At 50.3% G+C, this 23,322-nt stretch overlaps 1 protein-coding gene and 1 pseudogene across 1 annotated transcript; both read right to left on the minus strand.

Moving 5' to 3' along the window:
• Window positions 1-3,236: 3,236 nt before the first annotated feature.
• Window positions 3,237-10,286, minus strand: PRSS27 (serine protease 27). The gene is made up of 6 exons (XM_059897510.1): window positions 10,178-10,286; window positions 6,842-6,868; window positions 6,016-6,178; window positions 4,618-4,889; window positions 4,067-4,236; window positions 3,237-3,615 (listed from the first exon to the last, which is right to left on the minus strand). Exons 1-6 carry the CDS (start codon window positions 10,230-10,232, stop codon window positions 3,322-3,324), a joined length of 981 nt encoding a protein of 326 aa, XP_059753493.1. The 5' UTR covers window positions 10,233-10,286; the 3' UTR covers window positions 3,237-3,321.
• An 11,268-nt stretch (window positions 10,287-21,554) lies between these two features.
• LOC132349723 (cysteine-rich PDZ-binding protein-like) lies at window positions 21,555-21,859 on the minus strand (annotated as a pseudogene).
• Between the last annotated feature and the right edge of the window lie 1,463 nt (window positions 21,860-23,322).

The raw sequence follows: 23,322 nt of genomic DNA on the forward strand, positions 1-23,322 counted from the left end.
TAGTGTCTTAAAATGCACGGAAGAGCCACTACTGCGGAAGCGCCGCCTTGGGCTCGCGGCAGCCCCGGGCCTGCCGCCTGTGTCACTGTCCAGCCTGGGGCTGGCAGGTTAGAGCAGCACAGGCCCGTCTCCCCGCTCGGCCGGGCCAGCCCCCGGCCCCTCACCCATCATCTCTTGGTGGTATCGTGCCCCCATCCTTGGGCCAAGGAGATCATCTTCAAGTGACTTTTTAAAAAGTACTGATGCCTCGTTGCGTCAAGCGTGTGCACCTGTCTTGTCTCTTTCCCTGGCCAGAAGCACCAGCTTCAGAGAAATTTCTCTGAAATTCCCTGGGCCCCCATCCCCCACAGCCACTCTGGCTCCCCCTGGTGGTGGCTCTTTGGAAACTCCCGGGACGCCAAGGCTTTGAGGAAATTCCCGTTCCCCGTGTTCCCTGGAGAGCTCTGGCTCCCAGAGGTTGGGTAGGATGTCTTTGACCCCAAGATGCCGGAGTCTCCTGCAACCCAAACTCTCAGCCTTCTTGGAGTGTCTGTCGTGTTTCCAGGGCTGGTGTCTATGAGCAGAGGCAGTGCCACTCTGGCACCTTTGGACTGAGCCGTGCTTCCCTGAGACAAACTGCAAATCTGGACGCTGGTGTACAACCCCTGGTTTGGGATGGTGTCTCTGGTTTGGGGGGGCTTTGATTTGCACCCCTGCCTGCTCCAGGTGTTGGCGTCAGGACCGTGGCTGACCCCTGATCCTTGAGGCCAGAAGGGGTCAGGGGTCCTGGGGTCCTGGCCCAGCGGTTTTCCTTCTTGGGGCTCCCACAGGCTGATCTTAAGCCTTATGTTCCCGAGCGTGCAGTATGGTGTGTGCGCACATGGATTTCCAGGCTCGGTTGTGGCCCCCTCCTGTGGCTTCACCTGCCGGCCGCTCTGGTTGCTGCAAGGTGGGCCCTGCCCTGGGCTGGGCCCCGCTCCCTACGCCTGCCACGGCTTGGTGGTCTGTGCCAGCCAGCTGTCACTCCAAAGCCTTCTCCCTGCAGCCGGTGGGGCCCTGGTGGGGCCCCCACCCACCAGGCGGTGGCTCTGAGGCGCTGCTTGGGGGCAGCATAGAAAGTTGTGTCTGAGCGGCACCCCACCCAGGTGGGAGAGGGGACCCGTGACAGCTGGGGGCACTTCTCTCCTTCCCCTTCTTCACAGCACTGAGCGCACTGTGAACAGCGTGAATAAACTTGCTTCCCTTTAAACCCCTAGTCTCTGCACGAGTGTATCCCTTCCCCTCCTGCAGCTGTCTCGTTGAGTGTCCACGCTGGGTTTGGGGAGCCCAGGGCGTGGGGGATCTGTGCCCTAGGGTCGCACACTGGCCACCACCTGGGACCCACCCAGGACCCTAGCCTTGCCCTCCCAGCCCGGCTGGGTGGGGCGTCACTGGGGAGCACTGGGCTGCCCTGACATCTTCGCCCCTCCTCCCTGTTAGGCCCACAGGACCCTGACCAGACCCCTGCCCTGTAGCAGAGGCAGGAGGATGGTGGGGTGATGGGGGACCCCAGGGCACTCAGAAAGCTAGGACAGCAGGAAGAGGAGGCAGGGGCGGGGTGGCAAGTCCTCCTCCAAGGGGGGCCTGGCCCTCACCTGGGCTCCATCCTGGCCTCTCACCACAGACGTGGCAGATGGGCCACCTAACCTCCTCTGACCCCCATCACTGCAGGACCTGAAGCTCTTTCTATTCCCCACAGCAGCGTCGCCTCTCTCCAAAGCTGCAGGACCCAGGCCAGCCCCTGCTCCCAGCCAAGATGACCCAGAACTTGTCCCTGGGGCCACTCTCAGGACACCCACAGCCCGGTCGTCCCCCCATCAGGCCTCAGTGCACCTGCTGCCCCGCGCCCCCACCTTCCCCGCCGGGACTCAGAATCCATCTCTGCTCTGGAGAAGAAGCCCTCAGATGGCCCAGTCCCTGGAGGGCCACCAAGCAGTGCTCCCTGCCTGGCAGAAACATGCCCAGGCAAAGCAGAGCAGAGGCGAATTCAGTGTGTGTTCCCCACTCCATCCCCGGGGCCGGTCCACAGCAGGTGCCTGCTAAGTGCTTATTGATACGTTCCATAAATACCCAGGCCTGCTTTCTCCCAGCACCTGCCGGGCCAGCTGGGCCTGTGCACGAGCTCGCGTACGTGTGTGTTTCTCCGTGTGTGGGTGTGCAAGTGTGGGCGTGTACTAGCATGTGAGCATGGGTGTGCGTGTGTGGTGTGCCCTCTCAGGCCTCTCGTCTGTTCATGGTCACTGAGCACGGCAGGAAGCTGGGTGCCTTTCAGGAATCGGCCCACACTGGGGAGCTGACCGTCCAACCGCAGAAGGCCTGCCGTGGACACGCTGGGCCAGGCTGAGAACCTGGGGCCACCTCCGTGGGCAGCCGCACCATCGCGGCCAGGACAGGCAGGGCCAGAGCGAGCTGGGGCCTGGGCTCTGAGACCTATTCCTGGTAGATTCCTGGTGGCCACAGGCCATCACGGGAGGACTGGGAGGGGGATGGCGTGGAGCTACTGACAGGACCAGGGACGAGAGGGGGCAGCAGAGCTGGGGTGGGGCCCCTGGGGGCAGGGCCAAGCACCAGGCTCTCTGTGCAGGATAGCAGCTCATTCCTGAATTCCCCAGGGGTCCTCGAAGAAACCATTAAAGACTGCTGCAGGGATGGCCTGAACCCCAGACTTTGCGGAAGGAAGAAGGAGGGGGTCCTGGCCCAGGGAGCTGCCGAAGCCTTGGCCTATCTCGGTTGGGGGGCCTGTCCTGCCGACCTCCACGGCCCCGAGTGGCCTGGGCCTTGCCTCCTCTGTGTGACAGCCAAGAGAAGTTCAGGGTGATTCAGACATAGGCAGTGGGGGCTGTGCTCCCCCACGCCCCGCAGAGCCCCCCCTCCTTCAGCACCCTCTGCCGGGCCCCCGCCGGTATCTGTTGCTGTCCCCAGTGCCCAGCACAGGGCACCCCTTGGCAACACTCATGGTGACGACCACGTTGGCAAGGATGCTGAGGCGGGGGGGAGCAGGGAAGCCCCTGTGAGGGGGTCAGGCCACAGGTGTCACAGGACTCGGTGATGTCTAGCCTCCAGTGTGCCTGCTGTAGCTTCTTCCACTGGGGAGCCTCGTCTGCCACACGCCCTGCCCAGCACCAGCCCCCTCCTTCCCGGAGGGTCTACACCCAGGCAGCCGGCACTGAGGTTGGGGTTTTATTAGAGAGTGAACATAAATAGAAATAAGTGGGCATTAGAGAGTAGGGAGAATTGGAGAGCTATTTACAAATGTACACCATAGGCCCCGGGGCGCCACTGGCCCACTGGCCTGAGCGCAGCTCAGAGGAAGGTGAGCAGGGCCATGAGGACCAGGAGGATGGCATGAGCTGCCAGGAAGGGTGCAAAGTTCCGACTGAGGGGCTGCTGGCCCCGGGGGTCCCGCTTCTGGCCACCCGAGCTAGCCCGCTGGAACTGCAGTTCTGGGATGATCCGATGGATCCAGTTATGGTGGGAGGTGACCCGGATATAGACACCTGGGCGGTTCCGGCGGGCGCAGCCCTCACCCCAGCTGATCACCCCAGCCTGCAGCCATGACTGACCCACAAGGCATACCAGGGGGCCCCCCGAGTCTCCCTGCAGGTGAAGAAGAGGTACCGTTAGAGTCCACGGAGGCCCAAGAGCCAGGCTTTGCAGCTACATGGGTGCACACATGCCTGTCTGCCTCCCTTTATCTGTTCTTCCCTGCCCAGGACCCACCCCCCCACCCCCACCCCGCCACCCAGTCCTTCCTCTCTGACCTGGGGTGCCCATTTCTCTAGCATCCCCAGACTATCCACCCTGATTCACCTCAGGAGAGTGTGTTGAAAATGCAGTTTCCTGGGTCCCACTGCAGACCTGCTGCCTGACTCCCCCTGGGTGGGGTCCAGGAATCTGCTTTCCCAGCTGGTCAAATGCACAGCCCTGTCTGGACCCCATGGGCCCACCTCCTGGGGCCTTATCCCTTGTCCCAGGTGGGCTGGCTTCCACCTTGACTGGGGCCTGGGGAGCAGGGCTCAGCCTTGGCACGGCCCACCCTGGTCCCTACCTTGCAGGCGTCCTTCTTGCCCTCGGCGAAGCCAGCACACAGCATGTCATCCTTGATGGTTTTCGGCTGGAAGCTGGACTCGGAATCCTTGCTGTAGAGCAGGTTGCACTTGGGCGTGTCAATGATGGGCACAGCGAGTTTCTGCAGGATCCGGGGGTTGGGCAGGTGGTCTAGGGAGGGGAGACACAGCCTGCGGCTCAGTGGACAGTCTTACTAAGGACTCCGGGGCCCTGGGTTCTCGAAAACCACAACTCTGTCCCTCCCCGTTTCTCGCTTGCGTTTAGACCTTCTCTTCTGGCTGGGGGCTTTGTGGGACAGAATTCCTTCTTCCCTCCTCCCACCCACCAGCCTGGGCTCTTTCTATTCCCCACTCTCCACTTCCCCATGGCTCCTCTTCCTGAGTCTGCTGCCCCTTTCCCGTACCTACTCCACCCATTTGAGTAGAGATCATGTGCACCAATATCAACAGAAAAAGATTGTTGGTTCAGAGTGGCCCCCACGCTGCCTTCTCTAGGCATGTCCCGCATTCTGCCCTGGCCCTGCCCCATTACCTTGTTCACTAGGGCTGCCCCAGCCGGCGACCCAGCAGTTCATGCCCGTCTCAAAGACGACTGAGGGGTCAGGCACACACACAGGGAGGATGTAATTGTTGAAGGTCACAGGTGCCTCCAGCTCCACCAGAGCCACATCGGCACTAGAGGCCATGCCTTGGTACAGGGGGTTGCTCTTGACCCGCTTCACCCGGGCGTACATGGCGTGCGGCCCTGGCTTCACCAGTTGCCGCACCCCCAGCAGGACCTGGTACAGGGATGTTTCAGAGGTGCTGGTGGGAGAGCAGAGAGCTGGTGTGAGGCAGCCCCACAAGGGCTTCACAGATGGAGTTGGTGGAAGTTAAATGGAGACGGGAAAGAGGGAGGAGTTGGGCTCCCTCTAGGCCCCCCATGGTGCCAACATCTCTCTCTGCACATTGTCTTCAAAAAAGTAATCTCCAGTGGGACATACATCAGGATGAGGTGGGTAAGGGGGTAGAAGCTGAAGCAGCTTTAATTCCTGACTTTAATTCCCAGCTATACCCCGGCCAGCCCGGCGACCTTGGGCAAGTCACCCAGCAAGTTCTCTGTGACTCAGTTTCCTTGTCTGTGAAATGGGGACACTTACAGTCCCCACCTGAAAGGCTTGCTGTGAGGGTTGAAGGAGATGATCACCCACCAGGGTGCATCTGGGGGTTGGGCCTAGCCTTAGGCAAGCCGCCTGCTCCCTCTGAGCCCAAATATCTGAACTTAAGATGTGAGGTTTTAAAAGAATTGCAGAGCTGTGGTGAGGCAAGAGCCAAGATGCTTGGGAAACCCTGAAGGTCTAGGACCAAGTGGGTCATAGTATGGTAGTAGGGATTGGGTGACTTGGCCCTTTGGTTAGGGACAGCATAGGTGACCTTAAGGCCATTCTGCTCTAGTCCACCTGTACCCAGAGTCCCAGCCAGAAAGGGAGTGTCTTATATTTGAGGTGTGGGAGGGGGACGGGGAAGAGGGCCAGGGCATGGGAGGAGCCTGCCAGCATCGGCAGGGGCAGGCCCCAGGTCTGGCAAAGCACCTCACTGGTGAGACCAGCAGTAGGAGAGTGGACCCCTCCCAGCTGGGCTGGGGGGGAGCAAGAGCCGGGAAGCAGGGGTTGCTGCTGGAAGTTGGCCCCGAGGTTGGACCTAAAGGGAGCTCTGGTAGGGAAAGCTCAGATAATGCAGACCGAACCCGCCGCCCATAGGTGGTCAGCCTGAGCGCCCCACACTGCAGCGGGTCGGCGCTGTCCGCGGTGCTGAAGCTGGGCGTTTTGCGGGGTTGGGTAGGTGTGGGAGGTGTTGTTTTGTCTGCATTATCTGCGCCCCTGGTGGGGAGGGAGGCTGGCTGTGCTGGCGAGGGGTGGGGAGGGGGAGCGTGGGGGCTCAGCCAACTCACTTGGAGAAGCAGTGCGCTGCGGTGAGGACCCACCGCTCTGTGATGAGGCTGCCCCCGCAGAAGTGGCTTCCATTTCGCTGAATGCTGACCTGCCATGGCCACTCGCCCTCCAAGGCGTCCTGCCCGCCCACCATCCGGTTCAGCATCCTCGGGCTCCCGCAGGCTAGGGGAACACAGCCAGGGGTGCGCTCACTGGGGGCCAGTTCCATCGGCTCTGATTCCATACCCCCAAACCCACACTTTCACATTCTGTTCACTTCCCGGCCTCCCTGCCCCTGACCTGCTTGGGGACCTTAGGCAAGTCAGAGGCCTGGGCATCAGGTCAGCCTCTGACACAGGCAGACCCTTCCCAGCTGTGGGAAAGTCCCCCACCCCCATGGGCCCCACTCCTTTCACCTGTGAAATGGTGACATCAGACCTACCTGGGGCGGGGAGTGAGATAACACGGGTAAAGGTCTTATCACAGAGCCTGACAAATGGGCTCCCAGAAGGTCAGTGGGTGTTGGGAGGGTCCCACGTAGGGTAGGTGAGTGGTCTTCCAAATCTGTCTTTAGATTTAGCTTCTTTTCTGTTGCTTTCCCTGCCCCCCTTCTCCATGCTTCCTGCCTTGATGGCCCTCTTGTGCCACCTACACTGTGTGTCAGACCCTCCCCCTCCACTCCTGCCTGGGCTCCACAACTTTCCCGCACTGTGGGATTCCCTGTGCCCAGCCCATTCATTCTGGGTCTCATTCCGGGGGTGTGTGAGGGTGTGGGTTTCTGATTAGTCTTGCAGCTCTCAGACAAGCCCACTCCTATCCCCCGACCCAGGGGACTTGGATGCTTACCAATTAATGCCTCAGCCTCCTGAGTCCCTGGAAATGAGAAAAAAGAGGGTGATCAGCCAACTTAGCTGAAGCTGAGGTCTGCTCCTCCCCGCCACCCCCACCACTGCTGGTCAGCGTAGCCCCTCATCTGCTCCACATGCAACCTCCTGAGGACTCAGCAGGACAGCCCACAGGGGGACCTGGCAGGAGAGGCCAGTGGCCTTCAGTTCCCCACAGGTCCGGCCCCCGAGATGTATACAGGCCAGGCCTGTGGGCCAGAGCTCACCTGCAAGGGCAGACAAGCCCCTTGCCACAGGGGGAAACAATCAGGAGATGCCAGTGAGGGGACCCTGTCAGGGCTGACTCTCCTGTTTGGGGCAGGAGGGCTCCTTCTTGTCCCCACAGGGCCTTCCCTCCACACCCCACACTCGTCCTGGTCGGAAGCTCTGAGGAGCATCCAGCCTTCAGCCCTGTGGGGTGGGGTCTCCCTCCCTACCCCTCTCCACCAGCCTGGGGCTGGGATGAAGGACGAGATAGAGGGAGAGAGGCTCCATGTCTGGCTGGAGTCCTGGGGCAACAGCCCAGCTACTCGGGTCTCTGGGGAGTAGAGAGAGGCCAGCCAGTGGTTGTGGGTCAGTCCTCCCAAGATTCCAGATTCCCAAGAGCCAACCGGTCTCTCAGACATTCCAGCATGCTTGCAGTTGGAGCCCACGGCACCCTGTTGGGCCATGGCACCCCTGCCCATGCGAGGGACAGGGGAGGGGTGAGGGTGGGACCGTTCGGTAATGGCCTCCATCTCCCCAGGATCCATTGCCCCCATGTCTCTGGACATAGGCACAGGGCCTGCTACTTGGCTTTGACAGGACCCACCCCCCCCAGCCCAGAAACCCCAGCCAGGCCGACAGTCCCCAGCCCAGTGCCAGCAACACTCCAGAAATACCCGCCCTGTAGAGAGAGCCCCACTCGCATATCTGGTTCACTGGGGGCAGATCTGATCAGAGCTGGGATGGGGGGCTCAGGACAGCCTCTCCCCACCTCAGCCCCCAGTATTCCCCCTATACACCAGCCCCTCTTGGTAACCAGTCCCAGGCAGCTGAGGGGCCCTGGGGGCAGGAAACGACCAGGCTGAGCCACGCCTCTCTAAGGGGTGCCCAAGGACCCTGGGGATTTTTACGAGACCCACATTCTTGCAGTCTAAGGGGTGCACTCCCCAATGCTGGGGGTGCTGGATGAAGAAGCGGTTGTGGGGGGGAGCTGTGCTTGGAGCAAGAGGAGGAGGAGGGGGCTGAGGAGGCACAGGCAGGACTGGCCACTCTTCAAAGTAGAGGTGCCAAGCAGAAATGTGAGGGTGGAAGTAGTCAGCCCAGGCCAGCGGGGGGGTGAGGGGGAGCAGGAATTCTGCCTGGACATTGATTTGTGTTAATGAGGTGCCTTTTTAAAATGCAAATGCCCCCGGGAGGGCAGTTCCCTCCAGCCCCTCATCTTAGTATAATATGATTTAATTAGATTGATAACACCAGACCCCGTGCTCTTTCTAAGGCTGATGCTTCTGCTGGCAAGATGCTCCCATTCACCTTGTCCTCGGCGGCATTAACGTGCTTTCAGGCTTGTTCCCTCCCTGTGGGACTTTTCCAGAGCCTTGTCCAGATCCTCCCCACAGCCATCCCCCCTCCCACACATGCAGATGGATCCTCCACTGCCTGCTCCCAGGATCAAGGGCACTCATACCCTGCCTGGCAGCACACCCACCCCCCACCCCGTTGGAGCTCTGCAGTCTTCCTCACCCCAGCCTAATGCAACTCTGCTTCTCATTCGGACTGAGCCTTCCGGCCTCTGAAAGTTTGCCCACAACACCCCTTTCCTCCTGGTGTCTACAAATCCAGATTCTATATGGTCCTAATCCAGATCAGGCCTAACTGAAATGCTTCCTCCTCCAGGCAGCCTTTCTTGCTTGCACTGTCTGGGAAGCCTGGCTCCCTCTTCTGAGCTTTCTGTCCTCCCGCCTGGCCTCACAGAGCTCTGCTTACCTTGCCCTGGGTGTAGAATTGTTGTCTCATCTCACCTATGGGCTCAGGAGCTCTGTGAAGGCAGAGCCCACATCCATGGGGCCTGAGCCCGGGGAATGTATAAGAGGGAGAGAATGGGAGCAGCTGTGGGAGCATGGCTGACCGGGAATGGGTGATGTGGAGACCTGGGCTCTGCAGGGTGGGCGTCCTATAGGGGCTGAGTGAGCTGGTGGGGGTGTCAGGCCCCTCCTCTGGGCCCAGGGCCCTCATGCTCCTGTAGCTAGTTGCTAGTGGGGATAGATAGGAGAGACCCAAGGCTCTAGGAGGGAACAGCCAGGGATGAGGGGCAAGGACAGTGTTGAAGGAGTTCAGGCCTCTGGTCACAGCTGTTTGAGAGCCAAGTGCAGGCCGCTGTTTCCATTTTGGCAATGACCTTGGTTTCTCAACCCACCAGGAGCAATCACGGTGTTACACACCCTGGCGGAGATGGGCTCCCTCAAAGAACGCTGTGGTTCTTGAACCAGGAGGCCAGGAGAGGTAGGCCAGGCAGAGAGACCTGGGGAGGCCCTGTGGAGCCCAGGGAGGCTGGGGCCTCCCCACCAAGGTGCCGCCCTGGTGCCCTCCTCCCCTGGTGGAAAGCCTGGAGCCCTGGCTGAGTTGCAGCCTGGGGTGACCCGGCCTGGCCCTGGGAGGTGACTTAAGGACAGGGAAGTGAGGTGGCCCAGGAATGCGGGAGAGTTTCCCTGGCAGAGAGCAGCCCGCCCACTGGGAGGGGCCTGCAGGTGGGGCGCCCTGGCTGGCACCTGCTAACCCTGACCCATGATTGGGAGAGGGGACAGGGGTTCAGGGCCTGCTCCTCCCATACTCTCCCTCTCTGGTGGGAGCTGGAGCCTGCCCCCCTGTCCCCCTGCTCCCTGCTAAGCCCTCGCCAGCCTCCCGAGGCTCCCAGGCTCAGGCAGCAGCTCAGCTACCCCTCCCGGGCCCAGCGAACAGTGGCCCAGGGATTGGAGGCCAGCGGTTTCGAGTTCAGATCCTGCACCCATGCAGCCCTTGGAGAAGGGAGAGAGGCCCAGATGAGAGGAAGCAGAAGCTCCAAGCCCAGAGCTTGGCCGTGCTTGCCCAAGGCAAGGGGAGCAGGGTTATGGTTACTGCCTCCGGGCTCCTCCCGGGCCTGCATCCACACCCCCATTCAACCTTCCCCACTTCACTCCCCCAGGTGGGACGTCTGGAACCTTCCCCCCTGGGGCAGGGAGGAGAGGCCCATGCTGCAGCCCCAGGCCTGGCCAGGGAGTGGGGTGCTTAGCTACAGCTCCAGGTAGGAGAGAGGGGCCCTGCAGCCTCTAAGACTCACCAAACCGCAGCAGCAGCAGGAGCAGGAGCAGGGCCACAGCCGGCACCTGCCTCATGGTCTTGGCCTGGCTGGAGTGCCTGCCAGGCAGGGGACAGCAGTGGCAGGAGCTCCGTGAACACTAGCACAACATTCGGGGCTCCATGAAGTGGGGTTATATGCTGGAGATGAGTGTCAGCTCGGCTATGCCGCTGGACCTGTCAGCCTGGCCCGCCCAGTTCCTCTCAGCAGGAAGGAGGCACCCCAGAACCCCGACTCCTCCATGACCTGGCCCTGAACCCCAAGGGGCCAGACCCCTCACCCTAAGACACCTTGGGGTTTGGGGGCCAAGGTGCATCTGCCCCATTTAGGTGCTTGTGGCATGGGGTTCCACCCCCCACCATGGCTGACCGCATCCCCCAACTGACCACAGGCCCCACATAAGCTGACTACAGTCCGCCCATGAGACCCTCCCTGTTTCATTCATTCATTTGTTCATTCATATTTATTGAGCATCTACTATGTACCGGACATCAGTGAATGAAACAGAGTCCAGGACTGGGGCTTACACTTTGGGGGGAGGGGGGATGGGCACGGAAAGGTCCAGGTCACCTGTGCTTATGGAACAAAGGAGAGCAGGGAGGGAGTCCGGAGCGGGGTCCCCAGCGGACCCCAGCGCTCTCACCGGCCCTCCCTCCAGGAACTGGGTCCCAGCAGTCCCAGGACCGGCCCCAAGGTGGCCATGACCTCCCTCCCCCCGCCTCCCTCCCGTCCCCGGGTCGGCACCCTCCTCCCCTGGGCCGGGGGCGGGGGGTGGGGGTGGGGCTTCCCGGAGCCCGAGGGCCGGGGTGGGCGGGGCGGAAGCTGGCTCTGGGAAGGCCAGGCCGGGATGACCGTCCCGGGTGACCCTGCCCTGGGCGCGGCTGGCCGTGTCCGGGACTTGCGGCCGCCACGGAAGCGGCTCCGGGAGGAAGTTATTTGGGGCACGGGGCTGACGTCAGAGGCGGAGTCGGGTCTCGGCGGCCACTGCCCGCCCAGGCGGCGGGTTCGGATTGGGGCCGGAGGAAGGGACCAGGACCGGCAGATCCCCTCCAGAACTGGGGTGGGGAGCGCAGGATAAGAGGCAGAGCCATGCCTCAGCCTCCCCGCCTGCGCAGTGGGTGCGAGCGTGGCCTGGGTGTGCTACGGTGCGCCCCGGTGGGTAGTGGGGGCCGGGGTCGCGGGCTCCGGGTATGGGTTGGGTGTCAGGCAACCCCCGCCCCTCTTGCCTTGGCCTTCGCGGGAGCTCCTGGTCAGCGCAGTTCTGCCCTCTAGTGGCCGCCGGCAGCAGCGCCGGGCGGGCCGGGCAGGATGCTGGTGGGGGGCGGGGGAGGTCTCTCACCTCCTCACTGTCCCTCTTCTTCCCACTCCTCCCACCGCTCCCCCCAACACACACCGCGAGCACTCCCACCGTCCGTTGTCCTCCTCTCCTGACCCCCTCCCCCCAATTCTCACTTTGCTTCTCCATCAGCCCTGTGAGGGGGAGGGGTCGTCACCCTGAATTCGTGACTGCCACCCAAGCGCTGGCCCGCCTTCTCTCGCCCCCCTGCCTCCCCTGTCCCTCCTCCGCGACCCCTCCGTGCTGTGTCCCGGAGTTCCCGGTGGGGTGTCTGGGCGAGTGGGGTCCCTCGGGGAGGGAGGAGCAGAGTATGGGAAGAGGGATTCTAGAATCATTCGGTCATTCAGTCCGCAAGTGTTTTTTGAGCACGTTGGGTGCCCAGCACTGTCCAGGAGACGGCAAGACAGAATTAAATCGAAAATGTCTAATCATAAACTTTGGAAAGTGTTTCAAAACGTCAGGGTAACCACATTTCTCCAGGCACCTGATGATTAATTCCCGGGATCTCAGAGGCCTTTCAGATTCTTTTGGGCCGACCACTTACTCTCAGGTCCTTCTCGGTTTTCTCTGCCTTTGTTTTTAAAAGCCAAGTCTAAGAAGGCTTGCCTTGAAATCAAGCAAGCAACAAAAGTCGAGAGGTGATCAGAAAGTGGGGACGCCGGGGAAGGTTGGGCTCCTGATGACTCCAGTGACTAGAGAAAGAGCACCCGTGTCCCCTGGACAACCGTTGGTCCGGAGCCTGTGGACCCCCAACTGAGCAGGAAGCTGGGGACAGGGGTGCAGGGTGAGCAGGAAACCAGGTCCCTTCCTCACTCCTGCCACCAAACAGGTGAGGAAGATTGGAATCCAGAGGGATTCAGAGACTTAAATATATTTTATCAGTTTCTCCTAAAAAAAAAAAAAAAAAAAGAAGTGGATATCTATCAACTCTGGAAGGGGGCACGTTTTCTAATGTTAGAAGTCACAGTAGACAACACAAAATAAAAGAGATATGGCCCATAAACTAAAAAAATACAAGCAAAGTTGGTTTCAAAATAAAATGGCAAACAATAGGAAAAATATTTGCAGGAAATGTGGCCAAATGATGACAACATTATTGTCCAGAGTGCTTAAGAAATTGATCAGAAAAACCCTGAGCCCCTAAAGATGAAAAGAACAAAGGACACAGACAAGTCTCCGAAGAGGAAACCAATTTGGCTTATAGACTTTTTGAGAAATGTTCAGCCTCAGTGATTAAAGAAATGCAAATCAAAGCCACAGCAAGGAGATACTGTTCTCCTGTGTGGAGTTAGCTTGACCTTGGAATGCTGTTAGTTGAGGGTGTGGGGAAATGCCCCAGCTGGTGGGCATGTAACTGGCACAACCCTTTCATAAATTGGTTTGTCAGTCTTTTTAAAATAGTTATTCCCTTTGACTCAATGAATTCATCATTGGAAATCTATTCTAAGAGGAAAATCCTAAATACAGAAAAAGCATGAAGATGTCAGTGGCCAGGTTATTTATAATTGCAGAAACAAACAAAACAAAAACAAAACTTGTTGGATGATGGTAAATAAAACTTCCTTTGAATATAATTAATAAAAAATGACATTTCCATGGAGAGTGGGTAAATGTGGAAAATGCTCATGATATAAGGGGAAATTTTAAAAGAATGTGTATAAAGATTTTTAGAAAATATAATGACTGAAAAAATAATTAAATTTCAAAACAACAGCAGAAAAGCTGTTGTTTTTAAATTTAAAAAGGAAAGCTTGCAGAATGTTCAGGAGTGACCATCCAAAAGAAAAGCTTGCAGAATGTTCAGGAGTGACCATCTAGTAGGGCTTCTGCAGTCATGTGGATTTCTTTCAAAAGCAGGTGACAGCAGAACTAGAACAAAAAATTTTACAGTTTTTATGGAAACACAAAAGACCCCGAATAGCCAAAGCAATCTTGAGAAAGAAGAAATGGAGCTGGAGAAATCAGGCACCCTGACTTCAGACTATACTACAAAGCTACAGTAATCAAGACAGTATGGTACTGGCACAAAAACAGAAATATAGATCAATGGAACAGGATAGAAAGCCCAGAGATAAACCCATGCACATATGGTCACCTTATCTTTGATAAAGGAGGCAAGAATATACAATGGAGAAAAGACAGCCTCTTCAATAAGTGGTGCTGGGAAAACGGGACAGCTACATGTAAAAGAATGAAATTAGAACATTCCCTAACACCATACACAAAAATAAACTCAAAATGGATTAAAGACCTAAATGTAAGGCCAGACACTATCAAACTCTTAGAGGAAAACATAGGCAGAACACTCTATGACATAAATCACAGCAAGGTCCTTTTTGACCCACCTCCTAGAGAAATGGAAATAAAAACAAAAATAAACAAATGGGACCTAATGAAACGTAAAAGCTTTTGCACAGCAAAGGAAACCATAAACAAGAGGAAAAGACAACCCTCAGAATGGGAGAAAATATTTGCAAATGAAGCAACTGACAAAGGATTAATCTCCAACTGAGACTCATGGAACACAACAGGTATTCATGGGACCTTTGGTCCTGGTTCATGGGACCCAGTTCATGGGACCTTCCTGTGATGCTCCAGTTGAAGGAAGAGCTTCAGGACCCAGGGTGGTGCAGATGGCCTTCCATCTTAGCCCCAGGATGTGCTGCCACTCTCTGGTGGTGATGCATTCTCCAGTCTCCAAGATGACTCCTGGAACCAGGCACACTGGAGTCCCTTCCTCAAGGAATGCCAGCTAAGTGGGCTACAGCTCCTCCTCTGCCCCACTCAGTGTGAGCAATCCTAGGGAAGGACATTAACTGTCCCACAAGTAGCCCAGGCTCGTCGCATGGCCACTATGTGACCACAGGACAGAGGTTGTTAGCAGAAAGGAGGAGGGAAGGAAACTTGTCAGCAAGAAGCAATAACTACGACACTGACTCCAGTGTGAGAGTGAAATAAAGACATTTTCAAACATGGAAGTTCTCAGAAAATTTACCCCCCAGGCATGATTTTTGGGAAGCCACTGGGGGGAAGATGTTCTCTGACTGAAGAAGGAATAAGCCAAGAAAGTAGGAAATATGGGCTGTGGAAAACAGATCAAACTCAGAAGAGGAGAGAAGGGAATCTGCAGTATGCTGGTGAAGGGAGATTCCAAAATGGCAGCTGTGCCCCAAACAGAGAGAGCAGCCTTCACTGGAACACTGTGATAAAAGAGACAGGAATGCTGACAATGTCACACTGTCATCATGATGCACTCTGCCACTGAGCTGTCTTTTCAATCAGATGAAACAACTGGAGGATGTGCTACACCAAAACAAGATGTAAATCAAGAAAGAGGAAGATGTGAGACCCAGGACGGGGAATCCAAACCAGGAGAGAGGCAAATGGAATTCCAAGGATGACAGTTAAAGGGACATCCCAGGATGACGGTGGTGCTTAGAGAGCAACTATCCCTGAGAAAGGAAAATGGGTATATCAAGGGGGGATGAAAAAGAGAAGAAAAAAAAAAAGAAACTGATATGTTCCCTAATGGGATTGACCTGGTGGAGAGTTGGAAAGTTTGGGTAGGTACAAAGGCAATTAACAATAACAAAGGCTATTATTAACTTCAGGGGAAAAAATTAAGAAAGGGAACAAACGTAGTACTCCCCACCCAAAGTCTCATCCTCTTATGGTATCAGCCAGACTTGAGGTCCAGGATCTGGTCAACTAAATCAGATTTAGATGCAGACGAGGCTTCTTGGGCATAGTTCCTCATGATCTGAAGAACTGTGAACTAAAGAGTTCACCCTGCTCACCCAACATGCAAGGGTGAGGAAGGGACAGGATAACCACAATAGATAACCCCACACATAGCAAGCACTGGTCCATAGCATTTCTGAAATCTCGCTAAGGACACGTGCTGCCCCCTTCTGCTCCAGGAGCAGGGAGTGTGTGTTGTCTAGAGGCCCTGGGAGTAGTTCTTCATGACTCTTAGCTCTGCCCTTGGGCTTTTGGCTTTGGCTTCTGAATCATCCATGCTTTCCCATAAAACATGGTTCATGTCTGTAACTGAATAGCTTTCTCTGCCAACCTGCTTCTTGTCTGTAGAAAGTTGGGAATTTAAAGAACTGTCCCTTTCAGTTCAAGCTTGTATAATTTGCTGACTTATCATAAATAATGGAGACCAGAAGACAATGGAACAACTTTAAAGTGCTGGAATAATGGCAATGGTAGTAATACCTGCCAACCCGTAATTCTACATCCAATGGAAATATTCTTCAAGAATGGAGGGGAAATAGACAATTTCAGATAAGTGAAAACTAAGAGAATTTATTGCCAGTGGGTCTGTACTATAAGAGAAGCTAAAGGAAGTTTTCAGGCTAGAGGTAAATGATCCCAGGTGAAATTAAAGATCTTCAGAAAGGACTAGGAGCACTGAAAATATGTATATAAATATAAAATACTCTTTTTTCTTCTCAATTTCTTTAAAACACATGAACATTTAAAGCAAAATGTATATTGTGGGGTCTGTAATATATGTAGATATAATACATATGACAACTATGTAGATATAACACATACGACAACTATAATATAAAGTACAGGATGAGGTAAATGGCCTATATAATTGCAAGTTTCCTACATTTTATATGGATTGGTATAATATTAGCTTTAAGTAGACTGTGAAAAGTTAATAATTTCCACTTTTTACATTTGTTATTGGGACATCCCATGTGATCAAACCAAACTCCCAGTAACTAATATCTTATTAAGAGTATGATGTGTTGACTTCTCAGGAGACACCTAACACTCTGGATTTCACTGGTTTGTACAAGAATTTCCACCCTGGCTAAAAAATATTTTTAAATGGGGTACCTGTAACTTACCTCTGACTCTGACCCAGATAAGAGATAAAACAAACCATCAATTTTTAAATGCCACTTGATAAATGAGAGTTGACCAGTCTGATCCTTGACCCTTATTCTCCTAATTAGGCCTCAGCTGACTAAAAAACTGAATGCAAGGTATGTTCTCACAATACTTGTGATTGTTTTCAGATCATTCTGCCCTCTCCACTGTTTGATTCAGAGTGTTAAATATTGCCACAAAACCATTATTCTGAACTGGGATCCAGCTAATCCCACCAGGCAAAAAAAAGCCTCATGGTCAAAAGTGGTGCTGTCGGAGCTTGTTTTGAGGGGGTTGTGGAGAAATTCTGATGAGGGAAATGGTGCACACCTGGATGAACCAAGAAGGTACTGATGGAAGGACAATGACAGACGTCACATAGGTGTGTCCCATCACCTATGCTCTACCTCACGACTCTCAGGTTTTCTCAGAATCCAGAAACAACTGAAATTGTTTTCTCTGATACCTCAAGTAGACCTACTCAGGGACAGAATGAATAGACTTACTGCTCTGCTAATTAATTTACCTCTCAAAATGTGCAAAACAGATTCATCTTTGTCAGACCATCTGGTTTGTTTCTCCCTTCTTTCTCCCTGACAATATTTATTTATTGACTCATCCAGTTTTATGGAAGTATAATTAACAAATAAAATTTGTATATATTTAACATGTACAATGTGATGATTTGATATATGTATACGTTGTGAAATGGTTACCACAATCAAGCTAATTAACACATCCATCACCTCCTGTAGTTACCATTTTGTGTGTGTGTGTGTTGAGAACACTTAATATCTGATCTTTTAGCAAATTTCAAGTATACAATATTATTAACTATAGTTACCATGCTGTGCATTTGATCCCTAGAGCTTATTCATCTTATAACCAGAAATTTGTACCCTTTGGCCAACATCTCCTCATTTCCCCCACCTCCCAGCCCCTGGCAACCAGCACCATACTCTCTGTTTCTCTGAGTTTGACTTTTTTATATTCCACATGTAAGTGAGATTATACAGTATTTGTGTTCATAGTGTGTCTGGCTTATTGCACTTAGCATAATGTCCTCCAGGTTCATCCATATTGTCCGAAATGGTAGGATTTCCTTCTTTTTAATTGGTGAATAATCCATTGTATATTTATACCACATTTTCTTTATCCATTCATCCATTGATGGACACTAGGGTTGTTTCCATATCTTGACTATTGTGAATAATGCTGCAATTAACACGGAAGTGCATATATCTTTGAAATACTGATTTTATTTCCTTTGGATATCTACCCGGAAGTGGAATTCCTGGATCATATGGTAGTACTATTTTTAATTTTCTGAGAAACCGCCATACTGTTTTCCATAATGTCTGTATCAATTTACATCCCACCAACAATGTACGAGGGTTCACTTTTCTCCATATCCTCCCCAACACCTGTTAGCTCTTGTCTTTTTAATATTAGCCATCCTCGGGGATTCAGTGCTTTCACTGCCGTGGGCCCGAGTTCAATCCCTGGTCAGGGAACTAAGATCACATAAGCCATGCAGAGAGGCCAAAAAAAAAAAAAAAAGGATGACCTGTTGGCCATCCTAACAGATGTGAGGTGATATCTCATTGTGGTTTTTTTTTTTCTTTTCATTGTGGTTTTGATTTGCATTTTCCTAATGATTAGTGATGTCAAGCATCTTTTCACATACCTGTTGGATATCGTATGTCTTCTTTGGAAAAATATCGACTTGGGTCCTTTGCCCATTTTTAAATTGGGTTACTTATTTATTTTTTTGCTATTGAGTTGTGTGAGTTCCTTACACACTTTGGATATTATCCTCTTAGTATATATATGCTTTGCAAATATTTTCCCCCATTCAGTAGGTGGCCTTTTCATTTTGTTGATTGTTTCCTTTGCTGTGCAGAAGCTTTTCAGTTTGCATAGTCCCAGTTGTTTATTTTTCCTTTTGTGGTCTGTGCTTTTGGTGTAAAATCCAAAAAATCATTGCCAAAACCAATGTCAGGGAGGTTTTCTCCTATGTTTTCTTCTAGGAGTTTTATGGTTTCAGGTTTAACATTTAAGTCTTTAATCCATTTTGAGTTAAATTTTCTGTATGGTGTAAGGGTCTGATTTCATCCTTTCACTTGTGGATATCCAGTTTTCCCAACATCATTTATTGAATAAACTATTTTTTTCCCATTGTGTATTCTTGGCACCCTTGTCAAAGATTAATTGACTGTATGTGTGTGAGTTTATTTTTGGGTTCTCTGTTCTGTTCCATTGGTCTATGTGTCTGTTTTTATGCCAGTACCATACTGTTTTGATTACTAATAGCTTTGTAATATAGTTTGAAATCAGGGAGTGTGATACCTTAAGCTTTGTTCTTCTTTCTCAAGAATCCTTTGGATATTCAAGGTCTTTTGTGATTTCATATGAATTTTAGAATTACCTTTTCTATTTCTGTGAAAAATGCCATTAGAATTATGATAGAGATTGCATTGAATGTGTAGATCCCTTTGTGTAGTGTGGATATTTTTAAAATATTGTCTTCCAATCCATAAACACATATCTTTCCATTTACTTATGTCCTTTTCCAATTTCCTTCATCACTGTCTTATAGTTTTCAATGTACAGACCTTTCATGTTCTTGGTTAAGTATATTCCTTAGAACTTTATTCTTTTTGATGCTATTATAAATGGGGTGATTTCTTAATTTCTTTTTTCAGATAGCTCATTGTCAGGGTATAGAAATGCAAATGAATTTTGCATGTTCATTTTGCATCCTGCAACTTTGCTGAATTCATTTATTAGTTCTAACATATCTTTGGCAAACTCTTTAGAGTTTTCTATATGTAAGGTTATGTCATTTACAAACAGGGAGAATTTAACTTCTTTTCTGATTTGTATGCCTTTTATTTCTTTTTCTTGTCTAATTGCTCTGGCTAGGATTTCCAGCACTATATTGAATAGAAGTGGTGTCATACAGAGTGAAGTAAGCTAGAAAGAGAAAAACATATATCATATGTTAACACATATATGTGGAATCTAGAAAAATGGTACAAATGAACCTATTTGTAGGGCAGGAATGGAGACATAGACATAAAGAATGGACATGTGGACACAGTGGGGGAAGGGGAGGGTGGGATGAATTGGGAGATTAGGTTTGACATAAATACACTACCATGTGTAAAATAGATAGCTAGAGGGAACCTGCTGTATAGCACAGGGAGCTCAGCTCAGTGCTCTGTGATGACCTAGATGGGTGGATGGGGGAGGTGGGAGGGAGGTCCAAGAGGGAGGGGATATAGGTATACATATAGCTGATTCACTTCATTGTACAGCAGAAACTAACACAACATTGTAAAGCAATTCTACTCCAAAAAAAAAAAAAAAAAAAGTGGTGAAGGTAGGCATCCTTGTCTTGTTCCTGATCTAGAGGAACAGCTTTCAGCTTTTCACTGTTGAATATGATGTTAGCTGTGGGCTTGTCATATATGGCCTTTATTATGTTGGGCTACATTCCTTCTATACCTCATTTGTTGAGAGTTTTTATCATAAAAAGGATGTTGAATTTTGTCAATGCTTTTTTGGAATCTACTGAGATGATCATATAATTCTTATTCTTCAGTCTCTTAATGTAGTATATCACATTTATTGATTTGCATATGTTTAATTTTCCTTGCATCCCATGGATAAATTTCACTTGGTTGTGGTGCATGATCCTTTTTTTTTTTAATAGTGAACTTATTTATTTATTTATTTATGGCTGTGTTGGGTCTTCATTGCTGCACGTGGGCTTTCTCTAGTTGCGGAGAGCGGGGGCTACTCTTCATTGCAGTACTTATTGCGGTGGCTTCTCTTGTTGCAGAGCATGGGCTCTAGGGTGCACGGGCTTCAGTAGTTGTGGCACGCGGGCTCAGCAGTTGTGGCTCACAGGCTCTAGAGCGCAGGCTCAGTAGTTGTAGAGCACGGGCTTAGTTGCTCCGCGGCATGTGGGATCTTCCTGGACCAGGGCTTGAACCTGTGTCCCCTGCATTGGCAGGCAGATTCTTAACCACTGCGCCACCAGGGAAGCCCGCATGATCCTTTTAATGTGCTGTTTAATTCAGTTTTCTCTCATTTTGTTGAGGGTTTTTGCATTTATGTTCATCAGAGATATTGGCCTATAATTTGCTTTTTTTATACTGTCTTTATCTGGCTTTGGTATGAGGGTAGTGCTGACCTTATAAAATGAGTTTGGAAGTGTTCCCTCCTCTTCAGTTGTTTGGAAAGTTGAGAAATATTGGCATTAGTTCTTCTTTAATTAATTAAATTCTATTTATTTTTAGCAGGGGAGGGGGAAGTAGAGGAGGTAAAAAAAAAAAAGTTTGGTTTCTGCATCAAAGCACTTTCCCTAAGAGTGGTGATTCATTCATTGCATATCATCATGGGTGCACATAGTTATCCTGGCTTTCATGACAGTTTGAATTCAAGGTAATGTATGGAATATGTATTTTTCTGAAATCCAGTGTATTCATGTGGACATATACAGGGTATCCCTTGTGTTTTCATTCTCATGTGAAAGATAATGGCACTTTGGCTTCAAGAACAAATACAAAATATCATAATTACAACTTGTGTTTGATTTGGGTCTGGGCTAATTACTTAAGGAACAATTCAGTAATAAAGGTCTCAGATATTTAAATTCCCTATGAAGCTGCAGTTAATTAAGGGGCTGCTGATTCTGAGAACTATGCAACCAACAGGGAATGAGGGAAGAATTACATGTCTGGATGCCAGGTTCAGAGCCAAATATCAATAATCTCCTTCACACTTTTGCAATATCTACAAATAAAGTAGAGAGAAAGGATAAAAATAATATATAATGATAAATAAAAAGTACATATAGAACTGGGAAAATCTTTTTTCATTACATTTGCCACTTATTCCAGTTCAATAAGATGTTTGTAAGGAAAAAAAGCAACTTAAGACAGAAAACTAGTTACACTGTTGCAGTTCAGAACTGCTTGAAAACAGAAGAATGAATACGAATCAACTTCCCTGAATTAAACCTAATTGTTTTAAGACATATTTTGTAACCTGAACATCTATGTTATGCCTTGAAAATTCAAAGCAAAAAGTAAATCATATGGAAAGCCAGAAACTTCAATACATCTAGACAGACGTTTGCTTGTAGTTTTTGGTATCCAAATTTTTTTCCCCACATAGCGCAGACGCCCTTTTTGTAGGCACAGCACTGGCAATAATGAGAACCCAGTTGGTGCATAGAACTTTTACAAATTCTGCAAGTGGAGGACCTATTCTTTCCATGTGGATCAAGTCTTGCTTTTTTTTTAGGTCAAAGCTTTATTTTTGTCCAGCTCTCTTCTACCACTTCCTGTGATATTCCTTGCACCATCTTTCCATGTATCTAGAGTGATAACAGTACCAAGTTTCTTTTTACGTTTTTCACACACCATCCTTCCATGACAGAAGGAGTGGTAGCTAGTTCTTCTTTAAATGTTTGGTAGAATTCACCCATGAAGGCTGCTGGTCTTGGGCTTTTCTTTGTTGGTAGGTCTTTGGTTACTGCTTCAATTACCTTACTTGCAATTGGTCCATTCAGATTTTCTATTTCTTTATGATTCAGTCTTGATAGGTTGTATGTTTCTAGGAATTTATCCACTTCTCATAGGTTATATACTATTTGTTGGCGTATAGTTTTTCATAGCAGTCTCTTATGATGCTTTGCATTTCTGTAGTATCACTTGTAATGTCTCCTCCCTTTTTTCTTTGTTAGTCTAGCTAAAGGTTTTTCAGTTTTATCTTTTTAAAAAACCCCAACTATTAGTTTTGTTGATCTTTTTAATTGTCTTTCTAGTGTCTTTGAAATTTATCTCTAATCTTTATTTCCTTACATCTGCTAACTTTGGACTTATTTTTCCTTCTTTTTTCTAATTCCCTGAGGTGTAAAGTTAGATTGTTTATTTGAGATCTTTCTTTTTTCTTAATGTAGGTGTTTATCACTCTCAACTTTCCTCTTAGGATTGTTTTTGATGAATCCCATAAGTTTTGGTATGTTGTGTTTCTATTTTTGTGTGTCTCAAGATAGTTTTTTATTTCCCTCTTGATTTCTTCTTTGACCCATTGGTTGGTTGTACAGGTGTATATCGTTTAATTTCCACATATTTATAAATTTTTCTCCTATTTTTGATTTTGTTTCATACCATTGTGGTTAGGAAGGATACTTGATATGACTTCAATCTTATTAAATTTGTTAAGACTTGTTTTGTGACCCAATGTATAATCTCTCCTGAAGAATGTTCCATGTGCATTGAAAAGAATGTGTCTTCTTCTGGTTTTGGATGGAATGTTCTGTATATGTCTGCTAGGTCCATTGGTCTATAGTGTTATTCAAGTCCACTATTTCCTTATTGTTTTTCTGTCTGAATGATCTATCAGTTGTTGAAAGTAGGATATTGAAGTCCTCTATTATTACTGTATCACTGTCTATTTCTCCTTTTAGTTCTGCTAATATTTATTTTATATATCTAAGTGCTCCAATATTGGGTGCATATATATTTATAATTGTTATATCTTCTCTCTCTCTCTCTCTCTCTCTCTCTCTCTCTATATATATATATATATATATATATATATATATAGGGAACTATGTTCCCCAGAATTCCCTTCCATGTTGGTATGGCTTGAAAAGAAATCCATGTGTGATCAGGAAGGTTTAAATGAAGCAGCAGCCATGAAGCTCTGAGGTCCGTGCAGGGATGAGTCCTCACTAGCTCATGCACATGGTCACTGATCTGCTGAGCCCCTTTGGTCAGCAGCAGGTCCATGGCTCCTGCAGCTCTCACCAAGTCTCTTCCACTAGCTTCTCAGTGTCCTGAGCCAGGCACATTTGCAGATTCAAGGTGAAGGACACCAGCTC

This window comes from Balaenoptera ricei, chromosome 15, assembly GCF_028023285.1.
Source record: "Balaenoptera ricei isolate mBalRic1 chromosome 15, mBalRic1.hap2, whole genome shotgun sequence".
NCBI classification, from domain to species: domain Eukaryota; kingdom Metazoa; phylum Chordata; class Mammalia; order Artiodactyla; family Balaenopteridae; genus Balaenoptera; species Balaenoptera ricei.

Coding starts and splice junctions, on each gene's coding strand:
- PRSS27 (XM_059897510.1), bottom strand. CDS start 10,232: ATGAGGCAGGTGCCGGCTGTGGCCCTGCTCCTGCTCCTGCTGCTGCTG. Junction 4,890..6,015: donor GCAGCGCACTGCTTCTCCAA/GTGAGTTGGCTG, acceptor CTCTCCCACCAG/CACCTCTGAAACATCCCTGT. Junction 3,616..4,066: donor GCAAGAAGGACGCCTGCAAG/GTAGGGACCAGG, acceptor CTTCACCTGCAG/GGAGACTCGGGGGGCCCCCT.